Source organism: Bos javanicus, chromosome 13, assembly GCF_032452875.1.
Source record: "Bos javanicus breed banteng chromosome 13, ARS-OSU_banteng_1.0, whole genome shotgun sequence".
Lineage (NCBI taxonomy): Eukaryota > Metazoa > Chordata > Mammalia > Artiodactyla > Bovidae > Bos > Bos javanicus.
Genome location: NC_083880.1, coordinates 42,987,632 through 43,014,509, shown reverse-complemented (window position 1 = coordinate 43,014,509; position 26,878 = coordinate 42,987,632). Strand labels below are relative to the sequence as shown.

The window sequence follows — 26,878 nt, the reverse complement described above, 5'->3', positions numbered from 1 at the left end:
CTTTGTCAGATGACCTCTATTTACAACAGAAAATAACAAATTGTGTGTTACTCAAGTGAGCAAGTGGACACCTTGTAAAATACATTGGAGAATAAAGTGCAATCAGGAGCAGTGTTTGTAGCTCAGAAAGCTCTCCTGAAAATTCGTCTGTCCAGGAGTGCCGATGGGGTGTCAAGCCCCGTTTACTCATGAAGTGATGAACGATATTAGATACTTAGATATTTTAGTGAGCTCTTTATTAAAAGAAATTTCGTCGGTAGGAGTATTTTTGAAAATACATCACCATACTTTTTTCATTTTAGATTTTTATTGGTGTATAGTTGATTTACCTGGAGGGAGGGCATGGCAACCCACTCCAGTTATCCTTGCCTGGAGAATCCCATGAACAAAGGAGCCTGGCATGCTACAGTTCATCGGGTCACAGAGTCAGACACAACTGAGTGACTTAGCACGTGGTTGATTTACAGTGTTGTATTAGCATCACCATACATTTTGAATGAAGAATTGAAAGTCAAAATTCAGGTTGACTTGAGATCCAAGGGGGATTGACCAAAGTAACCTTATTTTTGTAAAAGAAATAACAAATGATGGACAGTGTTACTGGCAACCCTCCAGAATCCTCCATACCGGAACAGCATCAAAATCAGAGGACAAGGTTGAGGAACTTCTTTAACTACACGAGCTTATCCTCCCAACAAAGCTTACTGCGGTGCCATTCTGTGGGATACAGCCATGTCCCTCACCCCTGGTAACCAGGCCCAGTATAACCCCAGCACCTGCCACACCCCAGAGCCTACACTGTCCAACTTCTGCCAGCTTCTCCATCATGCGCCTTCGCTAGTAATACTCAGAGCAGTGCACAGGCATCAGGGCTGGTCAAAGTCCTGGAAAAACTGACTGAGGCTGCAGTTTTAAAGTAAATATCTTCATCCCCAGGCTGACTCCCTTCAGAGGGAGTATGTGTGTTTGATGTTTCCAAAGAATCAGCCTTTGATATGGACATAAAAGATTCATTATAAAGTGCTCATCTAGTAGTAAAGACAAACTGCCATTTATGTGCCTTATTAGGACATAATTTAGTAAATGTGCTTTCTTATATATCTTCTGTCAGCAGTTTTATAACAGTTCTGTGCAAGTATCCTTTCTTAAATAATAGCTCTCTGTAAATCTTTCAGAATATCCTGAGGAAAGGAGGCCACACAGAAATCGAACCTCAGCATTTCTGTCAAGTATTTCAGAGAGAGAAAGGTGCACTCTTAGTCATCATCAGAAATGAAGATATAGCATCCCACCTGCATCAGGTAGGTTTGGAGATCACCTTCTTACAGAGATACGTATTCTGAGCATTTTTTATGTTGTTCTGAAATTAGCCTCATCACTGCCTTTTTATTTAGGGGAGAGGTTAAAACCCAATACCGTTGAATCTAAGTGGGAAGATAATGGGTTTGAGATACTGTGCTGCTGATACTAATGTTGTCATTTACCAAGGTATTGATCTGCAAATTATGTCTGCGAGTTAAGAATATCTTCACAGTAACTAAGGGAGAACGTCAATGAAAAGACACCGATTTTCCACCTGAAATATAAATCTGTACCTCTGGATATCTAACAGAAACAAGTCTTGCTTTAAAAGGACTTGTGAAAATTTTCTTAACTCTTTGTTACCATGGTTACCTATTAACTGAATAATTGTGCCAGGTCAAGCCCCTTTTGGGGACAAGCACAGTCCTGTATCAGGACGCTAACTGAACCCACAGCAGACTGCACTGAGCTGGAGACAGTGGTGAGCCTGCCACCTGATACACATCCCAAACCTCAGGAGTCCCAAACTCCATCCCCCACCTCTGGAGTTGAGAACACTGTGTAATTAACGGGTCAGTCGTCAGGGTTAAAGGTATTTCCAGCTGTTCTTGAGTCCCGACGCCCTTGGGTAAAAGTGACAGAAGTGACCCCATGACCCCGTCTTCACTGGGAACCTCTTATGTTACAGATCCCTTCTCTGCTGAAGCTGAAGCACTTTCCCAGGGTCGTCTTTGCCGGAGTCGACAGCCCTGAAGACATCCTCAATAACACCTACCAAGAGCTTTTTCGGACAGGAGGCTTTGTGGTATCAGATGACAAACTACTAGAGACTTTAACATTAGGTTGGTCTCTTATTTTCCTTTCTTATATAGTCAAATCAGTTTCTCCTTGCCCAGTGACCCAAATATTTCATCAAATAGAAATTATCAACTTACACATCAGTCACCATATACTGAGGGCTTAATTTCTGCCATATGCTGTGCTAAGCACTGTGCTCTTAACGTCTTTTGCACTAACCAGTCACCTCCCCCATCAGACCGCTCAGTAATGCAGCTAAACTATTCATACGCATTAGATTGTTATATTCAATTTCTCCCTTTGGCAAATCATCAGCTACATATTTGTTTAGAATCAGCCCTCTTTCCTCCGTTTCTGTTGCCATATCAACGCTCCCATCAGTACCAGAGAAATCTGAAAACCACTACTCAGTCAGCTCAGTTACCTGCTTGAACACTCGTATCTGCTTTCTCTCGGAGCAGTGACTGACACAGAAGGATGTCAGAGCACAGGGCAGTACTTTTATATAGTTGAAGTCTCTGCAGCTCCGATGCCTCATGAGAAATATGGATACCACTTCTGCACTGAATTTTAACTTGTATCATGAATGTTGCAAGTATTTATAGATTCTGTGTTAAGCCTGCTGCAGCAGGACCCACTTCTCCATGTCCATGGTCTATATGACTGCAGTGCTGCCTCTACTCACTCCTCCCCTGCGGGAGCATGAATGAGCAGGGCTGGGTTGAGAAGCCCGCCCTGCAAAAGAGGGGGCAGTGATGGTGCACACACAAGCACGGGGCCTTATTTCTCACAGGTGATCACTGGGCTTTGACGAGCCAGCAATCCTAAAACACATCTTCTCTTGTTAAACTTGTTCTATCCCTAGTTCAACTGAAGGAAATTGTCAAAATCCTAGAGAAACTAAATGAAAATGGAAGATGGAAGTGGTTGCTTCACTACAGGGAAAATAAAAAGCTAAAGGAAGATGTAAGGTAAGACCTTCATGGAAGGTGAGGCCTGGGGGGGGGGGTGGGGAACCCCCAAGTTCACCTTGAAGTGTTCCCTGAGTTCTAGATCAGCATCGGTCAAGTGCTGCCCCAAGGTTATGGACTTACATAAGATCTTGAGGGGAAATGGCTGAGCACGGAGGCTGGGGAAAGGTGTGTACTTAGGAGAGGAACCAAGGGAGCAGACCTGAGAGCCAGCACTGCCAGGGAGGGGCAGAGCCCTCACAGGGCTTCATTACCAGAGCACTTCAGAGGGGAGGTGAGGAAGGTTCAAGATCAGGAGTAAGTGGAGACCAGATTAAAGGGGAAGGAGTATAACTGACTGTAGTGAAGACAAAAAGTCTAGGAATAAAACTGAAAATTAAGATACAGGAAAATAATACCTTTCACAAACTTAATCTAAATTTAATATTGTATTTTTCAGAGTGGATTCAATTGCACATAAAAAGAACTTAATATTGAAATCGTATCAGAGTGCAAACATCATTGAGCTGCTTCACTATCACCAGTGTGACTCTCGACCATCAACCAAAGCTGAGCATCTGAAATGTCTGGTGAACCTGCAGGTTCAGCACATCCACGCCAGGTTTGCTGTCTTCCTGACAGGTAATTCACACCCTTAGTGCTACCTGATTGTCATCAGCCAGGAAATGCCCTTCCAGGTGGAATCATTGGCAGCCTGCACACACACAAGGCTGGGGCAAGTAGAGCAGATTTTATTTCCTTAGATAAAGGTCTGTTAAGTGAAACCATCCACGGTTTTAAACAAGACTTAAGGAATGACGGCCCATCAGTGGTTTCAGCACCCCATCCCCAAGGCAGCTGACCCCAAAGTTTCCAGTCTTGTTCTTCATTTGACACAGGCTCCTTCTTCCCCTCATATGTAATGTAGTAATAAAAGGTGTATACACCAAAGCTGTATACAAATAATGAATTATTCACCAAAAGTTATTTTTCTTTTTACAGAAAAGCCTGTGGTCTCCAGAGAAGTCTTTGAAAATAGTGGCATCCTTGTGACAGATGTAAATGACTTTATTGAAAATATACAGAAAGTAGCAGCTCCATTTCGGGGTAGCTACTGGTAAGAACACTTCCCAAACACTCCCATATGAGATGGAATTGACAGGAGTAGATACCGACATCTGTGTCTATGAGAAACCAGTTGCTCAGCAACTGTTTTGTATGTTACACATCATGCTGTAAATTTAAAGTGTTTTTTTAGGGGTGGAATTGCTGCTGGTTTGGCATACAGGGGACGTTCTCAAGTATCACTAATGAATAACTACTTTCTGAATGATAAACGTTTTCACTTGCAGACAGAAGACAATGTAGACTCCTGGATATTTTCCCCAGTAGATATCATCCTACTTATGCAACAGTTCTTGGTTATTTTGTTTTAAAGACAGAATTATCGATTTTGTATTTATCCAGGTGGCTCAACTGCAGCTTACCTAGACATCGACGATGCCAACAATAAATTCATATTTCCCCTTTTCTTTGAAAAATCTTTGAAATCTCAAATCAGTGTTTTGCAACCTGGGGAAATGTTTTCCTTCATGTTTTACACATTGCTAGAATGACTTTGTTCACAGCAGCACTGCACTTTTTCATTAGCTTTGGACTGCAGTGTTCAGTAGTATTTTCATTTTGAACAGAATGTTTTCAGAGCTATTAATTGACCTTAACATTAAAAATAAGAATTTTACAAGTATACTGAATTGTAGCAAAAAATACACCTATTTTAACCAGTAGCTCTGTTTTTGCATGTTAGGGTCAAATATGCATCTGTAATGCATGTGACAGTCTGTTTTAAAGGTTTTACCACATAGACTCTTAAGTGTTATATCTCCTGTTATTCATGCTACACTACATGAAGTTAGTTTTTTCCTAAACGGTACAAATTTATGAACCGTCATTTTTCACTTACTCAGTTTATGTAAATACTGCACTACAAAATCAGTCCTGAGGAAGAAATAATCATTTATTTATGTTAGAAATAATTTCTACAATAATCCTTAAAACTCAAAACCAAGCAAAAAACATTTGTACGATACATAGTATCTATTTGGAACAAAGATTTTTGTAACTAATTTCTTTTTTTTAATAAAGACAACTAAAAATCATTCAATTGCTTCTGCAATGACTTTATAGTAAAAATTAAATGTTAGGGAAGATTTATAGCAGTTTAAAATTTTTCAGGCCACTTAGAATAAACTGCTTCCAAAAAATAAATAAAATAAACTGCTTCCAGAGGAATGGTCCCACTTACCTCACTATAGCCTCACTCCTTTGGCCTTGTCCCCACAGACCTGCCTGGTGCTCCCCTATCCCAGGTGTAGCCGGCCAGAGCAACAGGATCCAGCAGGGGACAGCTCGGGACCGCCCCCCACCCCCAGGCCTGGCCTTCTTGGGGTCACGCTAGGCCTGTCCCTCAGGAAGTCATTTACCTGCTTCATATCCTGCCCCTACTGAACCCAACGTGCTAATAACTTCACTTGTTGTCTTCCTAGGAGGAGGAATACAGTTGAATTTTAACTGTCTTTACCCTAGCTCTTAGAAAACCAACCAGTTCATTTTTACCCCAGGGACAAGAATCTAGTAGGAGAACCATAACTGAATTAGGTACCCTGCATTAATCAGAAATCACTACAGAAAAGGAGAGCACATGGCCAACACACCTGCCACCTGCCCAGCATGGCACCTGCCCTGCACCTCCTCTGCTGAAGACGGAGAGCCGCCCGCAGGCGCCTGCCAGGCCATCTGTCCTGTGACTGAGGGCTGAGCCACACTGAGAGGGTGGGCACGTTAGGCTGAGCTCCGGTACAGACTCTGCCCTCGGCAACCCTGTACCCACTGGCCTGGCACCAACATATTACTGTTCAGTAAATATGCTGAATGCATAACATGAAGACATGCTGGTGCTCTCTGTCTTATCACTAGGCCTGCAGGCACCTCTGCTGCATTAATAGTTCAGTGTGAATTACTGTGTGACGAGGGGGCAGCCTGTGGGAATTTGAGATAACTCTTTAGAAAGGGCAGAGGTTTCAACTGGGGTGATCGGGGATGTCATCCAGGGAGGTGCATACCATGTGCAGGACAAGCCCCCCAAAAGTGGGCAGTGTGAGCCTGAAAAACTGAGCTAAAGTAACCACCTGGTTAATCTAAGTTATTATTACCTAAATCCTTTAACAGAGCGGAGCACCTACCTTAGTCTATGTCCTTCAGACTCATCTGTAAGAATCAACACTCAGACCAAGAGAATAGTCACAATGTCCTCATTCCTCTGATGTAGTAACAGCATAAAGTGAGGCTCAAACTATCCAGGGGAAAGCGGGTACCATTGAAACTATGTGCAGCTACAATCTGAAATAAATGGAAATATTAAAGCACCTACTCCACTTGGCAGGGTCCTCTACTCTCTCATGAAAGAGTCTGTTTCTAAACCACTACTTGGGATTCCTAGGAGGGTCTAATAAACATTGTGTCAGGACGTAATTCAGGGTGTACTCACAGTGCAGCCTGATGGCGGTGCTCCACCATCCATGGGGGTCCTTCAGCACTCATCCCCATGTCTGATTCCAGTTCTAGTGAAGGAGATGAGCAGCTTGTCAGGCCAGTGCAGTACTCACTAGCTCTGAGTTGTCAGGACACAAAAGACGGACAAGAGGGAGCTGGTTTCCAGAGTTTGGCTTTATTTGCAGTACAGAAATCATTTGGAGACATCACTGAAGCAGAGGTTCTGTCAAATCAATACTGTGCTGCAGCTTGGTCCGTTGAAGAAGCCACATCCGGGATACAGAAGAAGCTCCTACATTTACCTGCTTTATGATGGGTTTCTTTCCCCTCTGCGCTCATCAGTTTTAATAGGTTAAAACACCGCACACAGGCTTCCTCCAAAAGACTGTCCAAGTCTGGAGTTTGGTTAGAACTGGAGGCCCATGTAAACCAAGCTTGTGGCTGGGATGGGTGGGCACTGTCCTGACACATGACCGTGAACGGAAAGGGGTGGGGAGGAGTAAGGGACGCTGTCCCCGGCTACAGACATTCAGTTCTGAACCTCCTCACCGTCAAGAGGACAAGATGGCACGCAAGCTGCACTGACCCAGCTCTTGAACAGCGGAAGCTCATAACTGCAAAGGCTACACTGATTAAAAGATACAAATACTGTATCAAGTTCTCTGTATCAGTATCACAAGGTTTTAAAACTGATCCTTCACTAGAAAACACAAGCCAGTACTGGTTAAATTGAACAGAACGTGGGAACCTGCCAATTCGGAAGAGCCACTCCATGAAAACAAGTTAATACATGATATTAGAAAGGGGAGGAATATTTACTGGTACAGTGCTCTGCAATCTCTCAATTTTGATTACAAAAGCAGGCCTTACAATACTGATTTCATACAATATGCATCATTTGCCAAATTTTAAGTTTGTCCTAATTAGATGATAACATGTACTGCTGTTACTCTTCCCCATAGATGTCATTTTTCTTGCGCTTCATTTCCTCAAAGTCAAACTCGGATCCCATCATCCTCTTATAGATGTCCTTAATATCATCACAGGTCGTCTCAAAGTGAGTCGTTGCATCATAGGTACGGGATATAAAGATCTGGAAATGAAGATCACAAAGACTTGAAACTTATCTGGTGACATCGCCCAATGAAGCCTGGTAATTACCCTTTTCAGATAGCCACTCACCTGGCTTTCTGTTCCCAAGTCTTTTGGTACAAGGAGGTCACTGATGCTAACGAATCTGGAGGAGAGAGAGAACTCAGTCAGCAAGGGAGCTGACATGCCCCTCACTGCTGGGCCTGATACTCAAATCCCAGGCAAGGAGGCTGGGAAGAGCCGATGGCTGCGCTCACTGTTCTCAAGGGTTCAGTTCACCAATGAGTCAGTCAGTCCTGGGTATGAGCTGGCATAAACAAACCCAGCACTTACTTCTGCTCAATTGGTTCCAAAAGCTCCAGGGCTGGTCTGATTTCCTTCTCGGGCTCCTTGGTCTCCACCGTTGTGCTGGCAATGGCGATGTACTTGCCCTGTGCGGCCACATTGTGTGCAGAGGAGATCATGCAGACGTAGATATCTGTAAGCAAGCAAAGCCATTACTGCCAGGCCCTGTAGACACGGGGCCTAAGCGCGCACTTGGTTTCACCCCAACTTCAGGGAGCTATGAGTTAACATTACTTGGAACAGACTATCTTCTGAGAGGATATCTATATGGAGGCAAACACGGTCAGTCATACATAAGGGATGCAAATATTCAGCCACTTTGAGCCTACTGGAGATGAAGGAAGGGGTCACGTGGCGGTGAGTGGTGGATGTGGACATGAGTCTGCCCGGCTGCCACAGCTAAATGTGGAAACCTGTCTCTCCTCTCTGAATCCTGCACTTAGTTAAACCCCACCTTAGCTAGTCAGAACCTTTCTAACTACTGATTGCTAATTTTTTTAAGCAATATAAAATTGCAAACAGCAGAGGCTACTCTTATGTTGACATAAGCTCATAATAATTCCATACTTGTCTGTGTAACACTAAAGTAACTACATAATTTCCAATACAGAAAACAATTACTAGGCTCCCCTTACTCTCTTTATTTTCTTATTTATTCTTTTGGCTGTGCTGATCTTCAATGCTGTGCTCAGCCTTCTCAGAGGCTTCTCTTGTTTCTGAGCATGGGCTCAGTTGCTCTGCAGTATGTGGAATATTCCCAGACCAGGGATCAAACCCATGCCCCTACATTGGCAGGGGGATTCTTAACCACTGAACCACCACCAGGGAAGGCCTCACCTTGACTCCCAGACCCTGAGATCTACTGGGAACCCTTGAAAGATTACTTTAGTCAAAGTCCCCTTGTTTTAGTAATAACCTTCTGTGAAATGATTTCTTATATGGAAAAAAATATATAGTTGGCCATTTAAAGGTTAATAGTTCCTTTTAAGTTGAAGTTTTTATAAATAAAACCTTCAGGGCTAACTGAAAGGAAGATGGGAAACGCTACTAGATGAAAACAAATGGTTAAAGCAAACAGAATTATGATTTCAGAGATAAGTTGTGATCTTAATCAGAGAAATCAAAGTTGTTTTCTAGCACACTGCTAAAGGCAAACACAAGTATAGATATTGACAAATCATGACATAAAAGTAGTGCTGTCATCAGCCTAAAAGTTAGTGTAATCAGGTCAACTAATAAGCATAAACTCCCACAAGCATACAACGTTCAGACGAGAGAGACAGCAGACTCATAGGGTCCAGCTCTCGGTTCTACAGAGGAGGGCAGGGAGGCCCCAAGAGGTGTGCCCAGTCAAGGCGGGGCTCCTGGCCTAACGTGTCCATTTCAAAGTGATGGTTTAGGAGTTCTATGAGCTAAAAGGGATCCATCACATTTTCCATGTGTAAACTAAAGTTTCTTCACTCTAATAGAACAGATAAAAGCTGCAATTTATGCAGACACTGCCTGACCTCCGTAACATACCTGACTTCCGGTTGACTTGGTTCTGTGGAATAATGATCTGGCAGGAGTTGGCGTCATTGGTGTTTTTGATGGGGTGGCTGAGAATACAGATGACTCTGATCACCTGGCCCACTTTTTCTACTCGATCTTTCACATAGCTGGGATCGCAGATGAGCTGCTTACAGCGAGCAATCTGCAACAAAACATTGAAGACTTTCTAATACTCAGTGTTCATCACAATGTTTTTAGAAGGTATAATGATGCCACTGTTCCCTGATCATCATCTGTTATCTTCATCAAGTTAACCACAGATAATTAGTGAATTAGAGATAACTATTAAAACTAGCTTTGCCAATAATCCCTGTAAGTTCTCCTGGAGCAAATCTATGAATTTTAAATCTTATTCAAATAGAGAAAATGTGTTGCATGGTGTTTAGATGTATAAGCTTTAGAACTGGGCAGAAGAAGGCTCACATACTGCTAGAATTAAATGAAACTGTTCAAGAAATGTCATTATATGTGAATGGACCCAATGAGAAATAAACGCTTTATAAATGGTACTAATATTACAAACAGACCATAATCACTCTCATTTTAAGTCTGTACTTCCTAAGCAAAATTTAAGTTGCAAGATAACTTATGTATTATTATAGTTTTCCTCTTTATATCAAAGCACTGAAATGTCCTAAGAGGAAGCAGTTGCCTAAAACAAAGAATGAATAAAAAGAACCTTGAGATATCAGATTAAAATATTCACCCCTCTTTCCTAAACATCTATTATGTGTATGCTGAAAGCACAAGATAGTTACAAAAGATCTACAACAATAAAGGGTAAGAGGGTCAACTATTGAGTATAGATTATACGGTCCGAACCCATGGAATACAATCAGGAATCCCAAAATATTTTTTTTAACATAGTTTTTGAGTTTTTTTAATAGTTCTACTTGTAAAAGTTGATGGGTTCATGAAATATGGTCTGGTTTGCAGATCAACACCAATGGCACCCCCTGAGAACTTGGAAGAAAATGAAAAGCCACCACAGAACTACTGAAAAAAAAATGTACTTTAATAAAACAATAAAACGGTATTGGCCAAGCCCCATTTCAACCAATAAATTGTAAGTGGCACAAATAAAGCTAAATTTAAATGAAAATTTGGACCATATAAATAAAACTTACCATTTAGAGCGCATTCGTAATTTCTGTTTTAGTATTAAGCAACAATCAACACAATAGAAAAAAAATTTTTTAAACAAAAGCACACCTGTAACTAGATTTCAGTCATTATGAACACCCAGTTACCATAAAGAAAACATGTCTGATCTGAAATCCGGGATCAACATCCATACCAAGTTAAGTACTTATTAGACAATAAAGTTAAGTACTTATTAGACAATAAAGTTATCTTTACAAGAATATGATTTTTTTAAGTTGTAAAAGGTCCTTACCTCTCCTTCAGATTTTACACCAATCACCTTTCCATTTTGCATAATGATTTCTTCAATTGGTTTATTCAGCATGTAGGTACCTCCATATATAGCACTTAGCCTAGGGGAAAAAAAAGTATTTACAATTAGTAATTTATAACTGTTTAAACTACTAGTCTCCTTTCTTAGACTTTCATGAATAGTAGACAACATTTGTTCAATTTCCTTCCAAATGGCATTAGTTTAAGTCATTAAAGCATCAATTCTGAAACAGTCAAAACCACGTAAATGATGTCTCACATTCAGTTATGAATATCTGACCAGTAACAAGAGAACAGCTTTATAAGTCTATTCTTCTTGCATATAAATAAAACTCTGAACAACCAAAAAAATGATCAGGAAGCACTGGATACTGACTAAAAACAGGCAGAAACTAGACAAGAGACTTGAAGCAACTTCATGAGATCTTCATGTGGTCTGCATGGCTCTTCCCCTAAAAGAACCAACCTCCCAGTCCACAGGCTTAAGATTTAAGTTGCCATAGACAGAATGTGGCCTGCATAAGGAGATAAAAACTGTGGGGAAAAAAATCTTCCAAAATGGGAAGCAGCCAAATTATAAAATCTCTTCAAATCCTTAAGTAACTCCAGAAATGCTTATTCACATGACAGACTCCTAAGGAATCCATTAAAAGCAACAACTGAAAAGCAAAACGACGGAAGCGGAGACCACAGGCCATAAGGATAGATGAGTTTGATAATGCCATATTAGAGGAACTTGGTCCATTTCTTGCACTTTGCAATGACATCATGAAAGGACCACACCTAACTATGCTAGGACTAAGGATTCAGCCAGACAAAAGATCCCCCCACCACCAAAGTATAAAATCAAGCCTCCAAAAGTTCAAGATGAATGGTCAATAATTTAACTCCAACTCAAAATCAACACTCATCGCAGAAAGAATCCAGCATCTCTACAATGTATACCAATCAGTATGTGCAATATACATGTTATAAAATATAACTTTTTTATATAAAGATTACTATACACAGGGAAAAAAGAAAAGCGATCAAAACAGATGTCCAAATTACTGAGGTTAAAACATGCGAGGAGTTAAATGCAGCTACTATAAAAATGTACAGGGATAAATATGCTTGTTCAAAGATCTATGTTCAAGAATATTACATACTCATAGAGTCAAAATTAACAAACAGAAAACCTCACCATAAAAATGAAAACTATATTTTAAACATGGAAATTCTAGATCTATTGAAAAAACTTTTTAAAAAATTTTAAAACTCACTGAATGTGATTAACAGCTAATCAGAAATAACAAAATGTGCACAACAAATAAACACACCACAGAATTTCACAAAACAAGCTCATGAAAAGGTGATCAACATTACTCCTCAGAAAATGGAAATTAAAATTATAGTAAGATAGCATTTCACACCTGCTGAAAAAGACTGACAATAATGAATGCTGGCAGGGGTGTGGAGCAACCAGGACTCTCACACTGCTAAGTGTAAGCAAAATGCTGCAACCCCTCTGGAAAGTTGTTGAGCAGCGTCTCATCAAATGAAACATATACATGCCATTATCACCAGCAATTCCACACCTGGACATGTATGTGCCCAGAAGAAGTGGCAACTGAGGTCCATACACAAAAGTTCATAGTAGTTTCATTCGTAACACCCCAAAACTTTTTGAAAACTACACAAATGCCCATCGACAGGACAATGTGGCACATTCACATGGTTCACACAGTGGAATACTACTGTTTTTTAAACTACCAGCACGGGCATTAATATGGAGGAATCTCAAAAATACTGTTAAGCAAAAGTGAGCACATATTCCTTTTACATAAACTAAAAGGAGACAGAAGTGATCCTTGGTGATAAAAATTACAAATGCAGCTGTTACAGTGGGGGTTGGGGTGACTGTGCGGAGATACAAAGAAACTTCCTGGAGTCCCACACCTTGACGGGAGTTTCGGTCACACAGGTCTACATATATGTCCAACTCATTTTTTTAAAACTATAGATCTATGGTTTCATTGTATATATAAGTTTTACTGCACTAAAAATAAAAAGCACCTCCCTACCCACAGACACCTTGTCTCATTATTCACAACCACGTCTCATAAGCTACCATTTAAGATGCAGCTCAGGATCAGAGGGGTTTCAGGACAAGGTTAAAGATGGGCTCTCACCGTGCAAATCCCTGTGGCAGTTCTCCAAGGCCGTAGAGTGGATAAAGGTATGGGCTTTTGCCGTATCTTGCCAAAGATTCGCTGTAAAGTTTAATCCTATTAATGGTTTCACAACATGGCTGATCTAAATAGCTAAACAAAAGGAAATGAACATTAGAAAAGCACTCTGGTTTGCATTCCTCTGCTCAATTTAAAATTGTTATCTGAAAGGATTTCAATTCAATCCTTCCATATTTTACTTATAAGGCTCTAACACTAAACTGAAGCTCAACTTCTTTTTCATAGTATAATATAGCTATGTATTTGTTTTGTTAGAATTTCCACTCTGCAGAATTGGGAAATTCAGTGACAATTCCAAGAAAAATACAAATCTAAAAACCAGAAGACTTACTCATCAGTTCTGTAAAGTGCCAGGGCATGACCAGTAAAATCTATAACATCTTGGCCCAAGTCAAATTTCTTATACACCTCTCGCATTGATGTCTTCTTAGGATCAATGCCCTCAAAAGTTCGAGGATCGTTCTCATCAAAGTTGGCGACATATACCAGGAATTTTCTGAATCGACGTTTTTCAAACAGCCCCATTAGGCCTAAAAAAGAAATTTTCAAAAAGACACACTCACAAAAGGACACTGAAGAAAAGTAAGTGTGAGAGCAAAGTCTAAATATCCCATGTTGCTATCTTAGGCTCTTACAATGCAATGTGCAATTTAAAATACAGGAGTTTTAAAATAAATGAACTTTCTTTCTTTCTTAACCATTTCTTTAATATAAACTGACAGTTTCGTAACACTATGAAATATACTGTCATAATTATGTAGTCCCTAAACTGTCCGACTCTTTTGTGACCCCAGTGACTGTAGCCCCCTGGGCTCCTCTGTCCATGGGATTCTTCAGGAAAGAATATGGAGTGGGTAGCCATTTCCTCCTCTAGGGAATCTTCCCGACCCAGGGATAGAACTAGAGTCTCCTACATTGGTGGGTGGACTCTACCACTGAGACAACTGGGCTTCCCATAATTACAACAGATCAGCTATTAAGTCTTCAATTCTACAATACAATTACAAGTAATTATAACCAATAATTAATTAAATATAACTTTAATTATATTAGGTACAAATACAACTGTGAAAAACTATTACTCATGAAGGCATCTATCTGAATGTTCTTTCCACAACTCTGATCTGTATTCCAACTGCCTAAAATTCAAAATGCTCATTTTTTTCTTTTTCTGTATGCTAAGATACACTCTGGCATTTAATGGAAAAGCAGCTTAGATACCAAGAACAAAGTGTCCTCAAAGAAATTTAGATGCTGGTTACGCTTCCAGTCACTTTAATGAAGTCCTAGATAGATAGGCAGCTCACTGCTTTTTACACTAAAAAAGAGGTGAGGAGAAAGCTATGAACCACCATGAAAGAAGCTTTCAGCTCCTCCTGCCAGTCAGGATTCCCACTGCTGTGAACAGCTGGTAGAAAGACAAGGTCAAAACAGAAGAAAGTTTCCTGGGTCCCTCTCCTGCTGCCCCTTTCTTAAACCATACAGCTGCTTAAAAAAAACAACTGGAGCTTTACATAAAAATTCTTAACCATTTCTTTTATATCCACTGACGGTTGAATATTTTGATACTTTAAACATTTTCCCCCCAAGACAACAGTTGAAATCAACAAAATTGAAAATTAAAATGATCATGAGACGATTCATGACACCTGACTACATTTAACCTTTTTAATCAATACTTATATAACTTAGCTTTTAAATTAAAAAAAAGTGGACAGAATGCATACACAATAAAAAGCATAAAGCTAAAAAGAAATATTCTATTATGCTACTTAAGACACAAGTATAGCCATCAGGGGAAGGTGTGAGAGCCAAAGAAAACACAAGTCACCACGCCAACGCACTTACAACTCAGGAGTCACTCTGGTGGACGCGTCTGTTGGAACCTAGAGCTCTTACCAATAGCTCACTGTGGAGTTACCACATAGCATCTTTTAAAATAAAAATGAAAATCTACTGTTTCCTTCAGTTCCCCATTCTTTTCTTTTCTCTTCTTTCCTCTTGATTCCTCTCCCTGCCTCCTCCAAGCCTTGAGACTGACAGGAGCCTCTCCCAACACAAAGGAGCCTCTCTAAGCTGCTCCTCCAGTCCTTATGTCAGAACCAAATCCCTGTGTGATCACCAACATCTGAGAGACCTGAGGCTCTGAAAAGGTCGTAATTTAAAAGATTCATGTACTATTTTCTACAGTATAATTTTTATAACAGCTACTTCTATATGACGACACCTTTACTGGTCACCCTATTTAAAACAGCAGCCCCGCCCACACCCTCTCCTTTCATCTCCACCACCATCTGATACGCTTTTATATCCGATTATATTACCAGCTGAAATGCTTCTCCTTATCATGCACAGCCAGCCTCCCACTAACGGAAGCACAAACAGGAAAAGCACTTGTTTACTTTTTTCTCCTCTGCTGCCCCCTCCCTACCCCAGACCTTCTTAGATGGGTCCCCGCCATGTAACAAGTGCCCGATAAATATCCACTCCAAATAATTAATATCCAATGGGAGTGAATATAAAAGAAGTTGACATTCATATACTGGACACACAATATACAAAGAAAATATTCAAAGTATATGATAAAGGGACTACAAAAACTCTTTTTCACACTTAGTCCATTGAGTTGTGCCTTCACTTCATTTCAAATAGCTTTATCTTCTTTCATGCACTTGCACATTGAGATTTATTTGCCAAAACAGACACCTGTGTCAAGACAAAAGCTACAAAAATCTAGAGCAGTTCCAGGAGGAGAAAAGGAAAAAGCATTCCAATTAACAGGTGTAAGATTTGACAAGAGAATTAAGAAATGAAGCAGAAGGAATGTCACAGGAAAAGCAGAGACACGGCATGCGATGCGGCGTTCCAATGGTGGACCTCAACAGCCTCACCCCAGGTTGCAGCTGGCCCCGCAGCGGGCATACCTACCACCACCAGGAGCCCCCGGTCACTCGGCTCTGTGCTGTCAAAGGTGCCCCCGACAAACAGATGCCTCACAGCAGAAGAGTGAGAACAAGCAAGCTAAAGATTCAACTGAGGACACAAGGTTTTGCTGGGCACATTTCAAAGCTATTCAGGAAATTGTCTCAAACTTTTCTAAGTATCTGTGTTCAACATTACTCTAGAGGCCAAATATCTTTCTCGTTTACTTGACTAAAATAACATTTGACCAATGAACAAATACTTATTGAAACCTTGAGGTTTTAGTTGGCATTATGACCTACCACAAGAACCAACATTATATACAGCTCCTTAAAAACCCAACAAAAACTTAGGCTTCTTGTTGTTGTTCAGTCACTCAGTCCTGCCTGACTCTGCAACCCCATGGACTACAGCACGCGAGACTCCTCGTCCTCCATTATCTCCACTTAGGCTATGTTAATAAAAATATATTGGCCAAGGAAAGTAAAAGTTCCACTGAAACTGAGTCGGCATACAACATTTGAAGCATCAGGTCTGGTCTGGCTCAATTCTATCTTATCTATGGTAATCTTGGCAAGTCAGAATTTTCAAAGAAAAGTGGCCAAGAGACCTAGACAACACATTATATGAGAAACAACCACAGGCACTGGAAATGTGCAGCACAGAGAAAAAAAGAATTCGAGGGTGTGTGCCAGTCATTAAAATATCTGAGGAACTATATATTTATATACTACATGGACTTCCCTGGTGGCTTAGATGGTAAAGAATCTGCCTGCAATGTGGGAGACCTAGGTTCAATCCCTGGATCAGAAGATCCCCTGGAAAAGGACATGGCTACCTACTCCAGTATTCTGGCCTGGAGAATTCCATGGACAGAGGAGCCTGGCGTGCTACAGTCCATGGGGTCGTACAGTCCATGGGGTGCAACACAGAGGAAAAAGAGAATTAGAGGCTGAGTGGCAGCTGTTAAAGTATCTGAGAAGCTATATATTTACATACTACATAGTTCAGTGGTTAAGTGTGGGGTTCTTGAGTCAGACAAATGTGGCTTCAAACTATTCTCACTAGTCATGAGCTATGAGATTCATGGGCTCTTTCACACCTGTATACCTCAGTGTTCCCTCATGTACATGCCAAGAATAGCACATCTCAGAGGGCTGTCGTGAAAGGCTATGTACAATCAACTTAGACAATACACACAAATAATTGTGCACAAGTGCCTGTACATAATGTTAGCTATTATTTAAGTATAAAACAATGGTTTTATCTTTCTCTTGAACTTCCCACCCTCTACACATTTCCAATCCTGTTTATTCATCCTGCCCTGAACTGTCCTGCCTGTCATTCCACCTTCAAAATCCTACCCATCAGTACAAACAGTTGACAATAAGGCAGCAATTTAGCAAATATTCATAATAATGTATGTTAAAACAGGTAAATCCTACTTGTATGTAAATTAAACCTCAATAAATCTAACCTTAAAAATATATAGATTAAATACATTTGCTTTTTTTTTTTAATTTTTTTTCAAATTAAATAATGAGTGTTATTTCTCTTATAATTTAAAAAACGTAACATTCTGTAATTCAGCTGTAGCCATTACTTCCAGGTGACTTCTTCATTAGGTTTCAATTCCCTTTTATATAACAGACTCTTATTCCAGAAGGCAGTTAGCTTTTCATCATTCTTCCTATCCAGATCATATCCAAGACAAATCCCACAGGGACAAGTACATGTACCCAGTGGTCACGCACAACCTGAAGTAAGTCCATCATGAATGCTGCGGCCTCGGAGCCAACAACGACCCCACGACCAAGGACAGCGGCGAGCGCAGCCACTTGCGCTGGAGGAAGCAGTGGCCTCCGGACCCATTTGCTTATTTTTATAAAAAGAAACATGAGGGGAAAAAAAAAAAAAAGAAACATGAGGATAAGTCAGAAATAAGTAAAAATGACCACCTAACAAAGTGGAAAGAATGGAATGGCAAAGGTAAGAACAAGACTCTAAATATATCTTTTAATATAACTTTGACTTTCAAGTCATGTAATTGTTTTACATATTTGAAAATATTAAGTCAAAAGGGAAAAATAAAACTCAAAAGGTTAAATCCTTCAACTTTTTTTAAACTAAGGAGGTGGTTGAAGCTATTAATATAGGTTAAGAGGCTCAAGAGAGTGTAAAACTTTTAAATAAAAAAATCGTACCACAAACGGTGTTTAAAAGAATTTTCAAACTCTTGGACTCTGATTTCTATGAGGACACTTTATTTACATCAGATGCACATCACTGACAAGACTGATTTCTAACCCAGGCTCACAGCAAGGACTCTGTCCACTCAAGCAGGAGCTGCTGCTTCCCCACCACCTGTCACTCCCAATCCAGCCCCTATCCTTAGTGCTAGTTTCTACTAACTACAGTGTCTTCCAACACTTTAGGCCCAGTATTTTCTCCCCTAATAGTAAGAAGTAAATAAATGGAGTTAGAGGAACTGCCAAAAAAATTCCTGGAGAATTAACTGGCACTTTTCCTGTTCTCCAAAATCAAACCTTTCCCTCCTCTGAACTCCTAGAGCACTTAGAAAATTTATCTGCCTTCAGTTATACACACTGATCCTTCCTCAAACTGCTCATTCCTCATGGCAACAAAATCACCTTAAAAGGAAGGAAGGTCCTTTCTAGGGGTGTTTGCTATTTAGTAAGACTCAGAACAGAAGACGTTAACTCGGAATAAAATCACTCCATCCTCATTGGGAACTCCTAGGAACAGAGATGCTGGAGAGTGGGCACAGTACCAGGGACCGGACATGGCCCCAGGACAGCAGGCGGGACAGAGGCACTGGCAGTCAGCGCAGACGGCGATCAGCTCACGGGCTCTGCAGCAGCCTACCAGGGTTCCTGTGCCTTCGTGCCTCTCACTTCCTACGTCATTTCAGGCCTGAGGTTTCTCACCTATAAACTGGAAACCCTACCTCACGAAGGCTTCGCAATTCAGTAAGAATGTGAAGCGTCTCCCACAGAACCTAGCACACGGGAAACTCCACGAAACAGCAATGCATCTGAATTATTCATCTGAAAAGAGACACTAGACCCAGGAAGGCCCAGCTTCACCAGCAACAAGCTCCCAGATAAAAGCTCTCCGAGGCGTCAGAGGGGGAGGCACTTTTGAACATCTTGTTTACGGACATATTGTCAACTGCCGAGAATAACGTCTGGCACATAACAGACATCCAATGACTATGTTGAGGGGGTGAGTGGGGCATGGCCAATGCAGGGGACTTTGAATTTTATCCCTAAGATCCCTTTCCATTATAAAGTTTTAATATTCTGTGAATATAAAATTACTTACTAGATGCCAGGGCTTCTGCTTCAGTGGAAGGAACCTTGTAGATCTTTCCTCCCTTATAAACAAAGCTCCCTTCAGTCACTTTGAAATCCAGATAGCGAGTAACCTCCGTAAAAAGCAGCATCTTAACCAGCTGACCTGTAGGAGTCACATAATTCAAACTGTTACTTACATCTTACTACTTTCAAAAGTTAGAAGTAGTTTACTGATACTAATGGCTTTCCAATTTTTTCTTCGCATCATCCATTAGCTCCTACAAAAGTCCTCAAAGCCATTTCTAATAGGACAATCAGAATGCAGACGTATTGTTTGGCAAATTTAGCCTTTTTTTCAAATGTTACAACTTCAAGGTGAATAACTTTATCAACTTGCTTTTGTAAAAATTATACAATAATTATTAGAAGTATGAGGTTTAGAATTACAGTACTATTACAAATAGGTCTGGGTTTCTTTAAGGTTCCTACTGCATATTAAAGAGAGGCAACTCAGGCAAAGTATTCCAGGAATTTGTGTTTTTCAGTTTCTAAGTCAATTTATATTTATTAAAATGAACACTAGTTTTGGATCAAGAAAAATCTAGGATAAACCAAAAGAAATTTTAGTATACTAGAAGTAGTAAACTTCTTTGAGAAACCAAACAAAATTATTTTAAAACTTATTTGAAAGGATAAACATATAAGGACAATCCAAAAAACTTTTAGAATAAAAAAGTAATGAGGAAACCTTTATGCAGTCAGATATTTCAATATACTGTAAATTAATTAGTCCATAAATCAGTATAAAACAGAGACACACATATAAGAATTTAATATATAATGACAGTTTCCTAATCAGAGTAGAAAAGATATTATGATGCTGAGGGACAACTGATCAATTTGAAAATAAATTTCTATCCCTACTTCTCAAATAACGGGGTAATAAAATAAATTTATTCATTCGGTAAAATAGATGAACTTATTTCTACAGTGGAAAAAAGAAACCATAATACCATTAGAAGTAGCTATCAGAATTTGAAATTTTAAAGATAGCCTTTCAAATCAAAACCAGTAACAGAATGATCAACCAATGACTTCATGAAAACTAAACGCTTTTGTACAGAAATAAAACACAAGAATTACATGTAAGGCCAATGACAAACTGGAAAAGATACTTTCTGCTGCTTCTGCTAAATCGCTTCAGTCGTGTCCGACTCTGTGCAACCCCATAGAAGGCAGCCTACCAGGCTCCCCCGTCCCTGGGATTCTCCAGGCAAGAACACTGGAGTGGGTTGCCATTTTCTTCTCTAATGCATGAAAGCGAAAAGTGAAAGTGAAGTCGCTCAATCATGTCCGGCTCTTCGTGACCCCATGGACTGCAGCCTACCAGGCTCCTCCATCCAGGGGATTTTCCAGGCAAGAGTACTGTAGTGGGATGCCACTGCCTTTTCTGAAGATACTTTCAACATACTTTAAAAGGGCATTTAACAGCCTTTATAATGAGCTATTTTACATTAATAAAGAAAAACACAAAAATGTCTACAGAAAAATGTTAAAAGCAGAAAGCAATAAAGGGCATGAAAGCCAATGAACTAGAAATTTCACCCTCCAGTAAGCAGATATATATTAAAATTCCATTATTCCATCTTTTAGTATGACAAAATTCACAAAACCTAAAATGAATCATATCTGGGCATGGTAAAGGTATTGGGGAAGTGGCACAGTTTACCGGCGAAAGTAAAATCTGGCAATATAAAGGAAATGTCTTAAAGAGCCCTGCCTGAATCCCCATGCTGTACTTCCTGGAGTGGACAATGAGACTTATCTCTTCCACCACCCCACCCCACCCCACTTCCATCCCTCCCTCCCTCCCTCCCTCTCTCTCTCAAACATTCACAGTATAATGATTGAAAAAGATGTTACCTGGGAGGTGGGGGGGGGGGGGGACTGGTAGATTATACACCAAAATATTAACCATGTTTCAAGATGATAAGATTTTGGTTATGCAAATTTTATTTCCTTTCTGCTCATCTGTGTTTTCTAATTTTAATTATTTAAGTAATAAACTTTTTGTATTTACAATTAACCTCAAGAAAATTCACTTATTTAAATCCAGGATTAAATTCAAATAAGATCTTTCCACTGAAACAAACTATAGAACACAAATTCCAAGGGGGAAGGGGTGGCGCAAACATTTTCATGGGACATAGACTACAATTTAGTTTTTCAAGCTCTTAGAAAAAGATGCTAAAATCACAGCAATTTATAGATACTTAGCTGCTCTAATTGAAAATATCAACAATCAAAATGAAAAAATAACAGTGAAAGCCTACAAACTAGAAAAATATTAAAATGGATGTTTCTGAAGGCCCAGTTATCTAAGATTGTCACCAAGTATCAAGAGGAAGTCTGTTACAAACACAATTTTGACGTGTATGATGCCAGAGCATAATTTTGTTTCTCCAAAACAAATTACTGATAAGTCAGTGCCTCCTCCCTCCATTCTTAACGTACTGACCCTTGAAGCCTTTAACGGACCCTATTACTCACCATACTGTTCCATTCAACAAAATCCACTTCCACCTACTCGGCATAATACTCTATTAAGAGTCAACGACTACTTTCTACTTTCAAATCGGAGTCAATGTCCTGTTACAAAGTTAAGTTGGAATTCTTTACCATTTGCCATAAGGAACTTGGGGATTAAGTCAACATTCCAGTCTCTTCCTCTGCCCATGGATGCTGGTGGAGCTCCGGGTATCTTAAATCTTTTGTATAACTAAAACCAAAACAAAAACACCCATAATGTGACAAAATTTAACTTTCATTATGCAACTACTTTTGATGAAGTGATTCTGATATAGCAAAATACCACCAACATGAGGTAAAGGACAACAAGGGCATTTCATTTTTACTCAGGCCACTTTGCAATATTCTAACACATCCACAAATTAAATACATTACTAAACTAATAAATGGTAAAATAAACATCGCAGAGGTGGTGTGTGTCTGCTCTTTACTAGCAAGAATGCAGAACAAACTGTTACTGAAGTACTAATTCTGCAAAGTTTGAGACTCTAGATAAAAAGCAGCTTGCAACTTAAAATTTAATATTCACTCAAACTCATGAATCCTATTGCTAAGGTGGAACAAAATAAACAAAGTTTGTATATATTCATTCAATAAAAACCCCAAGTGAGGGCCGCGGGGGGGACCCAAGTTCTCACATATATTACAAAAGAGGACAACTCAATCAAAAAATGGACAGAGGATAAGAACAGACATTTCTCCAAAAACATACAGATGGCCAAAATGCACATGATAAGATGTTCAACAACCAGAGAAATGCAAATCAAAACTGCATGAGGTATCATCTCACACTGGTCAGAATGGCCATTATCAGTAAGTCTACAAACAATAAATGCTGGAGAGGGTGTGGAGAAAAGGGATTCCTCCTACACTGCTGGGAGGAATGTAAATTGGTAAGGCCACTATGGAGAACAGTATGGAAGTTCCTTAAAAAACTAAAAATAACTACCATAAGGTTCAGCAATCCCATTCCTGCCCTTTCTAAATACAGCTTGTACATCTGAAGTTCTAGATTCTCATACTATTGAAGCATAGAAAAACGCGGTTAGAAAGAATACATTCACCCCAAAGTTCCTTATACCATGACTTACAATAGCCAGGACATGGAAACAAATGTCCATCGACAGAGGAAAGGATAAAGAAGATGCTTTACATATACATGATGGAGTATTATGCAGCCATAAAAAATGTTGTTGTTAATTGTTCAGTCCTTAAGTCATATCTGACTCTGCAACCCTATGAACTGCAGTAAGCCAGGCTTCCCTGTTCTTCACTATCTCCCAGAGTTTGCTCAAACTCATGTCCAATGAGTAAGGGATGCTACTGAACCATCTCATATTCTGCCACCCGCTTCTGCTCTTGCCCTCCATCTTTTCCAGCATCAGGGTCTTTTCCAACGAGCCAGCTCTTCATCAGGTGGCCAAAGTGGCTTCATCAGGAGCTTCAGCTTCAGCATCCGTTCTTTCAGATTTCCTTTAGGATTACTGGTTTGATCTCCCTGCTGTCCAAAGGACTCTCTAGCATCACAATTCAAAAAGCATCAATTCTTTGGTACTCAGCCTTCTTTATAGTCCAACTCTCACATCCATACATGACTACTGGAAAAACCATAGCTTTGACTATAAGGTCCTTTATCAGCAAAGTGATGGCTCTGATTTTAATATGCTGTCTAGGTTCATCATAGCTTTTCTTCCAAGGAGCAAGTATCTTAATTTTGTGGCTGCAGTCACTGTCCCCAGTGATTTTGGAGCTCAAGAAAATAAAATCTGTCATTATTTCCACTTTTTCCCCATCTGTTTGCCATGAAGTTAGGACCAGATGCCATGACCTCAGTTTCTGCATGTTGAGTATTAAGTCAGCTTTTTCATTCTCCTCTTTCACCTTCATCAAGAGGTTCTGTAGGGCCTCTCTGCTCTCTGCCATCAAAGTGATGTCATCTGTGTATCTAAGGTTATTGATATTTCTCCAGCAATCTTGATTCCAGCTTGTGCTTCATCTAGCCCCACATTTTGCATGATGTACTCTGCACATAAGTTAAATAAGGCGGGTGATAACACACAGCCTTGATGTACTCCTTTCCCAATTTGGAATGTTGTTCTGTGTCCAGTTCTAACTGTTGTTTCTTGTCCTGCATACAGGTTTCTCAGGAGGCAGGTAAAGTGGTCTGGTATTCCCATCTCTAAGAATTTTCCACAGTTTGTTGCAAAGCACACAGTCAAAGGTTTGAGCATAGTCAAGGAAGCAGAAATAGATATTTTTCTGGAATTCTCTTGCTTTTTCTATGATCCAATGGATGTTTGCGATTTGATCTCTGGTTTCTCTGCCTTTTCTAAATCCAGCTCTTGATTCTCATACTATTGAAGCATAGCTTGAAGGATTTTGAGCATTACCTTGCTAGCATGTGAAATGAGGGCAATTATACAGTAGTTTGAATATTCTTTGTCATTGCCTTTCATTGGGACTGGACTGAAAACTGACCTTTTCCAGTCCCGCAACCACTGCTAAGTTTTCCAAATTGCTGGCATACCGAGTGCAGCATTTTAACAGCATCATCTTTTAGGATTTTAAATAGCTCAGCTGAAATTTAATGAAATTTGCAACAACATGGGATCAGCCAAAAAATAAATATGAAAAAGAATGTGTACACATGGATATATACATATGTGTAACTGAATCACTCTGCTGTACAGCATAACTTAACACAACACTGTAAATCAACTATATTTCAATAAAATAAAAGGGCACTAAGCTTTGGAGTCATATAACCTGGGTTCTCTCAGCCCATCTCTGTGATTGAAAGCCCACAGAAACTATTTGCCATCCGAAAAAACAGGGATAAAATCTTTGAGTGGCTGTGATCAGCACTGGTGTGGCCCCCAAGCACCCCATCCAGTCTACACTCTATTACCTCCAAGGGACAACCGGTACCTGCTCCGAATGGCAACAGAGGTGACTATGAAACATTTCTTCTAAAAGCCCCAAATGAGGAGCTCCCCAAAATTAAGATGCTACAGATAATCTATTTAAAAAAACAGAACTGAAACCATTCATAAAAAGTAGAGATTCACAAGGAAAAGACTCGAAGCACAAAAGGCACCTTCATCCCCTCTAGTACTTACATCTTCCAGCGGTGTTATAGATGCACTCTCTCCTCCATAATACGGGTTTCTATCCATGTGAAGAACTTTCTTGCCATTCACTGACATTATACCTGACAGGATACATTCCTACAGGGAAAGCATAAACATCTTCAAAGGAAGGAAAAGTGCTATAGCATGTTTCAAACACAATTTTTTTAATAAGCCTGTCATTAAACATTCTTTTAGTAATTAATGCTTTTTGTACAGGCAATGTATGATGTAACTTTAAGGACAAACCCCTAAAACCACCAGAGTTCAAAGTGTGGTCAGTGGACTCCTCTGGGTCCCAAGGTTAAAACTATGTTCTTAACAACACTAAGACATTATTCATTTTTTCCCACTGTGTTACATTTGCAAGAGCAACAGTGGATAAAATGAAGGCAGTGGCTCCAACTGCACTAGTCATTATATTCTTCACCACAAGACACTCATAGTTTAAAAAAAACAAGGTCTGTTTCACTTAAAACTATCCTTGATGAAGCATAAAAAGTCACCTCTCTTAACACCCTCAAACACCCATCTTTTAAATATCCTGTGTAGCAAAATGGGAAGTATATATAAAGCAATGCTGGGTCTAGGAAAGCCTTTTGGGTGACTAACTCATAAGCTGAACTAGCTATGTTTTTCATGGATCACCATTTTTACTTGGACAAGTAACTGACTGACAAACTATGCTTACTCAGACTTAAGTACTGGGCAGACATTTTCACAAAAATGAATGTCAAGGAAAATTAACTGATAGTGTTTGCTGCCAATAACAAAAGCCAAAAATCTTTATTGAAAATTTGAATTTTAGGAAACTTATATCCATACCACACGCACGTCAGATCCTTTCAGACAACATCAGTGACACTGCATGCATCCATGCTAAGTCACTTCAGCCGTGTCTGACTCTTTGCGATCCCACGGACTGTAGCCCACAAAGCTCCTCTGTCCATGGGATTCTCCAGGAAAGAATACTGGAGTGGGTTGCCATGCCCTTCTTCAGGGTCAGTGACATTAACAAATATGAGTTTTTGATATTGCATAATGAAATGTGTCAACAATCCAGAAGATCTGCAACTTAGTAAACTAGTACTTCCCAAGTGACCAATGATGTTACAAAATCATACAGTGGGCTAATTCAAAGTTCAAGCTAGATTAATGTATTTTAATCTAATAGAGTATACAATGTTCAGTGATGTGGTTTCAAATTTCATATTGCAAATTAATCTTTAAAAAAACTTGCCACTTGTGTTTTGGTATAAATCAAAGCACAGCCACAACAATCTGAAAGGCTATTAAAATACTCCTCCTCCTTCCAACTACACATCTGTCTAAAGCCTGATTTTGTTCATGTGTGTGAATGCTTAAGGCACTTCTGTCATGTCAGACTCTTTGTGACCCCACGGACTATAGCCCACCAGGCTCCTCTGTCCATGGGATTCTCCAAGCAAGAATACTGAAGTGGGTTGCCATGCCCTCCTCCAGGGGATCTTCCTGACCCAGGGACTGAACCTGTGTCTCCCTGCACTGCAGGCAGATTCTTTACCACTGAGCCACCAGGGAGGCCAAATTTTCTTCATATACTTTAGCTAAGACAAAAACCATGAAAGACTGAACGCTGAAGCAGGTAAGGCATTTTTTTGTTTTAGAAAACAGTTATACTTCAAAATACTGTTTTTCACATTAAC

At 39.9% G+C, this 26,878-nt stretch overlaps 2 protein-coding genes, 1 long non-coding RNA gene and 1 pseudogene across 8 annotated transcripts in view; 2 read left to right on the top strand and 2 right to left on the bottom strand.

Moving 5' to 3' along the window:
* Positions 1 to 5,209, top strand: part of TASOR2 (transcription activation suppressor family member 2) — a 67,891-nt gene extending 62,682 nt beyond the window's left edge. For all 6 annotated transcript variants that reach the window (XM_061436459.1, XM_061436458.1, XM_061436461.1 and 3 more), the window contains 5 exons: positions 1,176 to 1,301; positions 1,991 to 2,144; positions 2,966 to 3,071; positions 3,511 to 3,692; positions 4,053 to 5,209. In XM_061436459.1, coding sequence (XP_061292443.1) covers positions 1,176 to 1,301; positions 1,991 to 2,144; positions 2,966 to 3,071; positions 3,511 to 3,692; positions 4,053 to 4,171 — 687 coding nt within the window. In that variant the 3' untranslated portion in view covers positions 4,172 to 5,209. The remainder of the gene's footprint in view (positions 1 to 1,175; positions 1,302 to 1,990; positions 2,145 to 2,965; positions 3,072 to 3,510; positions 3,693 to 4,052) is intronic.
* A 1,549-nt stretch (positions 5,210 to 6,758) lies between these two features.
* GDI2 (GDP dissociation inhibitor 2) overlaps positions 6,759 to 26,878 on the bottom strand; it is a 29,021-nt gene continuing 8,901 nt past the window's right edge. The window contains exons 2-11 of the mRNA XM_061436465.1: positions 25,185 to 25,292; positions 22,156 to 22,255; positions 19,505 to 19,639; positions 13,569 to 13,767; positions 13,178 to 13,309; positions 10,987 to 11,086; positions 9,561 to 9,732; positions 8,028 to 8,172; positions 7,785 to 7,839; positions 6,759 to 7,695 (exon numbers count right to left, since the gene is read on the bottom strand). Of these exons, the coding sequence (XP_061292449.1) occupies positions 7,549 to 7,695; positions 7,785 to 7,839; positions 8,028 to 8,172; positions 9,561 to 9,732; positions 10,987 to 11,086; positions 13,178 to 13,309; positions 13,569 to 13,767; positions 19,505 to 19,639; positions 22,156 to 22,255; positions 25,185 to 25,292 (1,293 nt within the window). The 3' untranslated portion in view covers positions 6,759 to 7,548. The remainder of the gene's footprint in view (positions 7,696 to 7,784; positions 7,840 to 8,027; positions 8,173 to 9,560; positions 9,733 to 10,986; positions 11,087 to 13,177; positions 13,310 to 13,568; positions 13,768 to 19,504; positions 19,640 to 22,155; positions 22,256 to 25,184; positions 25,293 to 26,878) is intronic.
* On the top strand, positions 7,667 to 13,076 carry LOC133259233 (uncharacterized). The gene is made up of 2 exons (XR_009740320.1): positions 7,667 to 7,755; positions 10,527 to 13,076. It is a non-coding gene; the product is annotated as an uncharacterized LOC133259233 (long non-coding RNA).
* Positions 13,774 to 19,498, bottom strand: LOC133259232 (NADH dehydrogenase [ubiquinone] 1 beta subcomplex subunit 1-like; annotated as a pseudogene).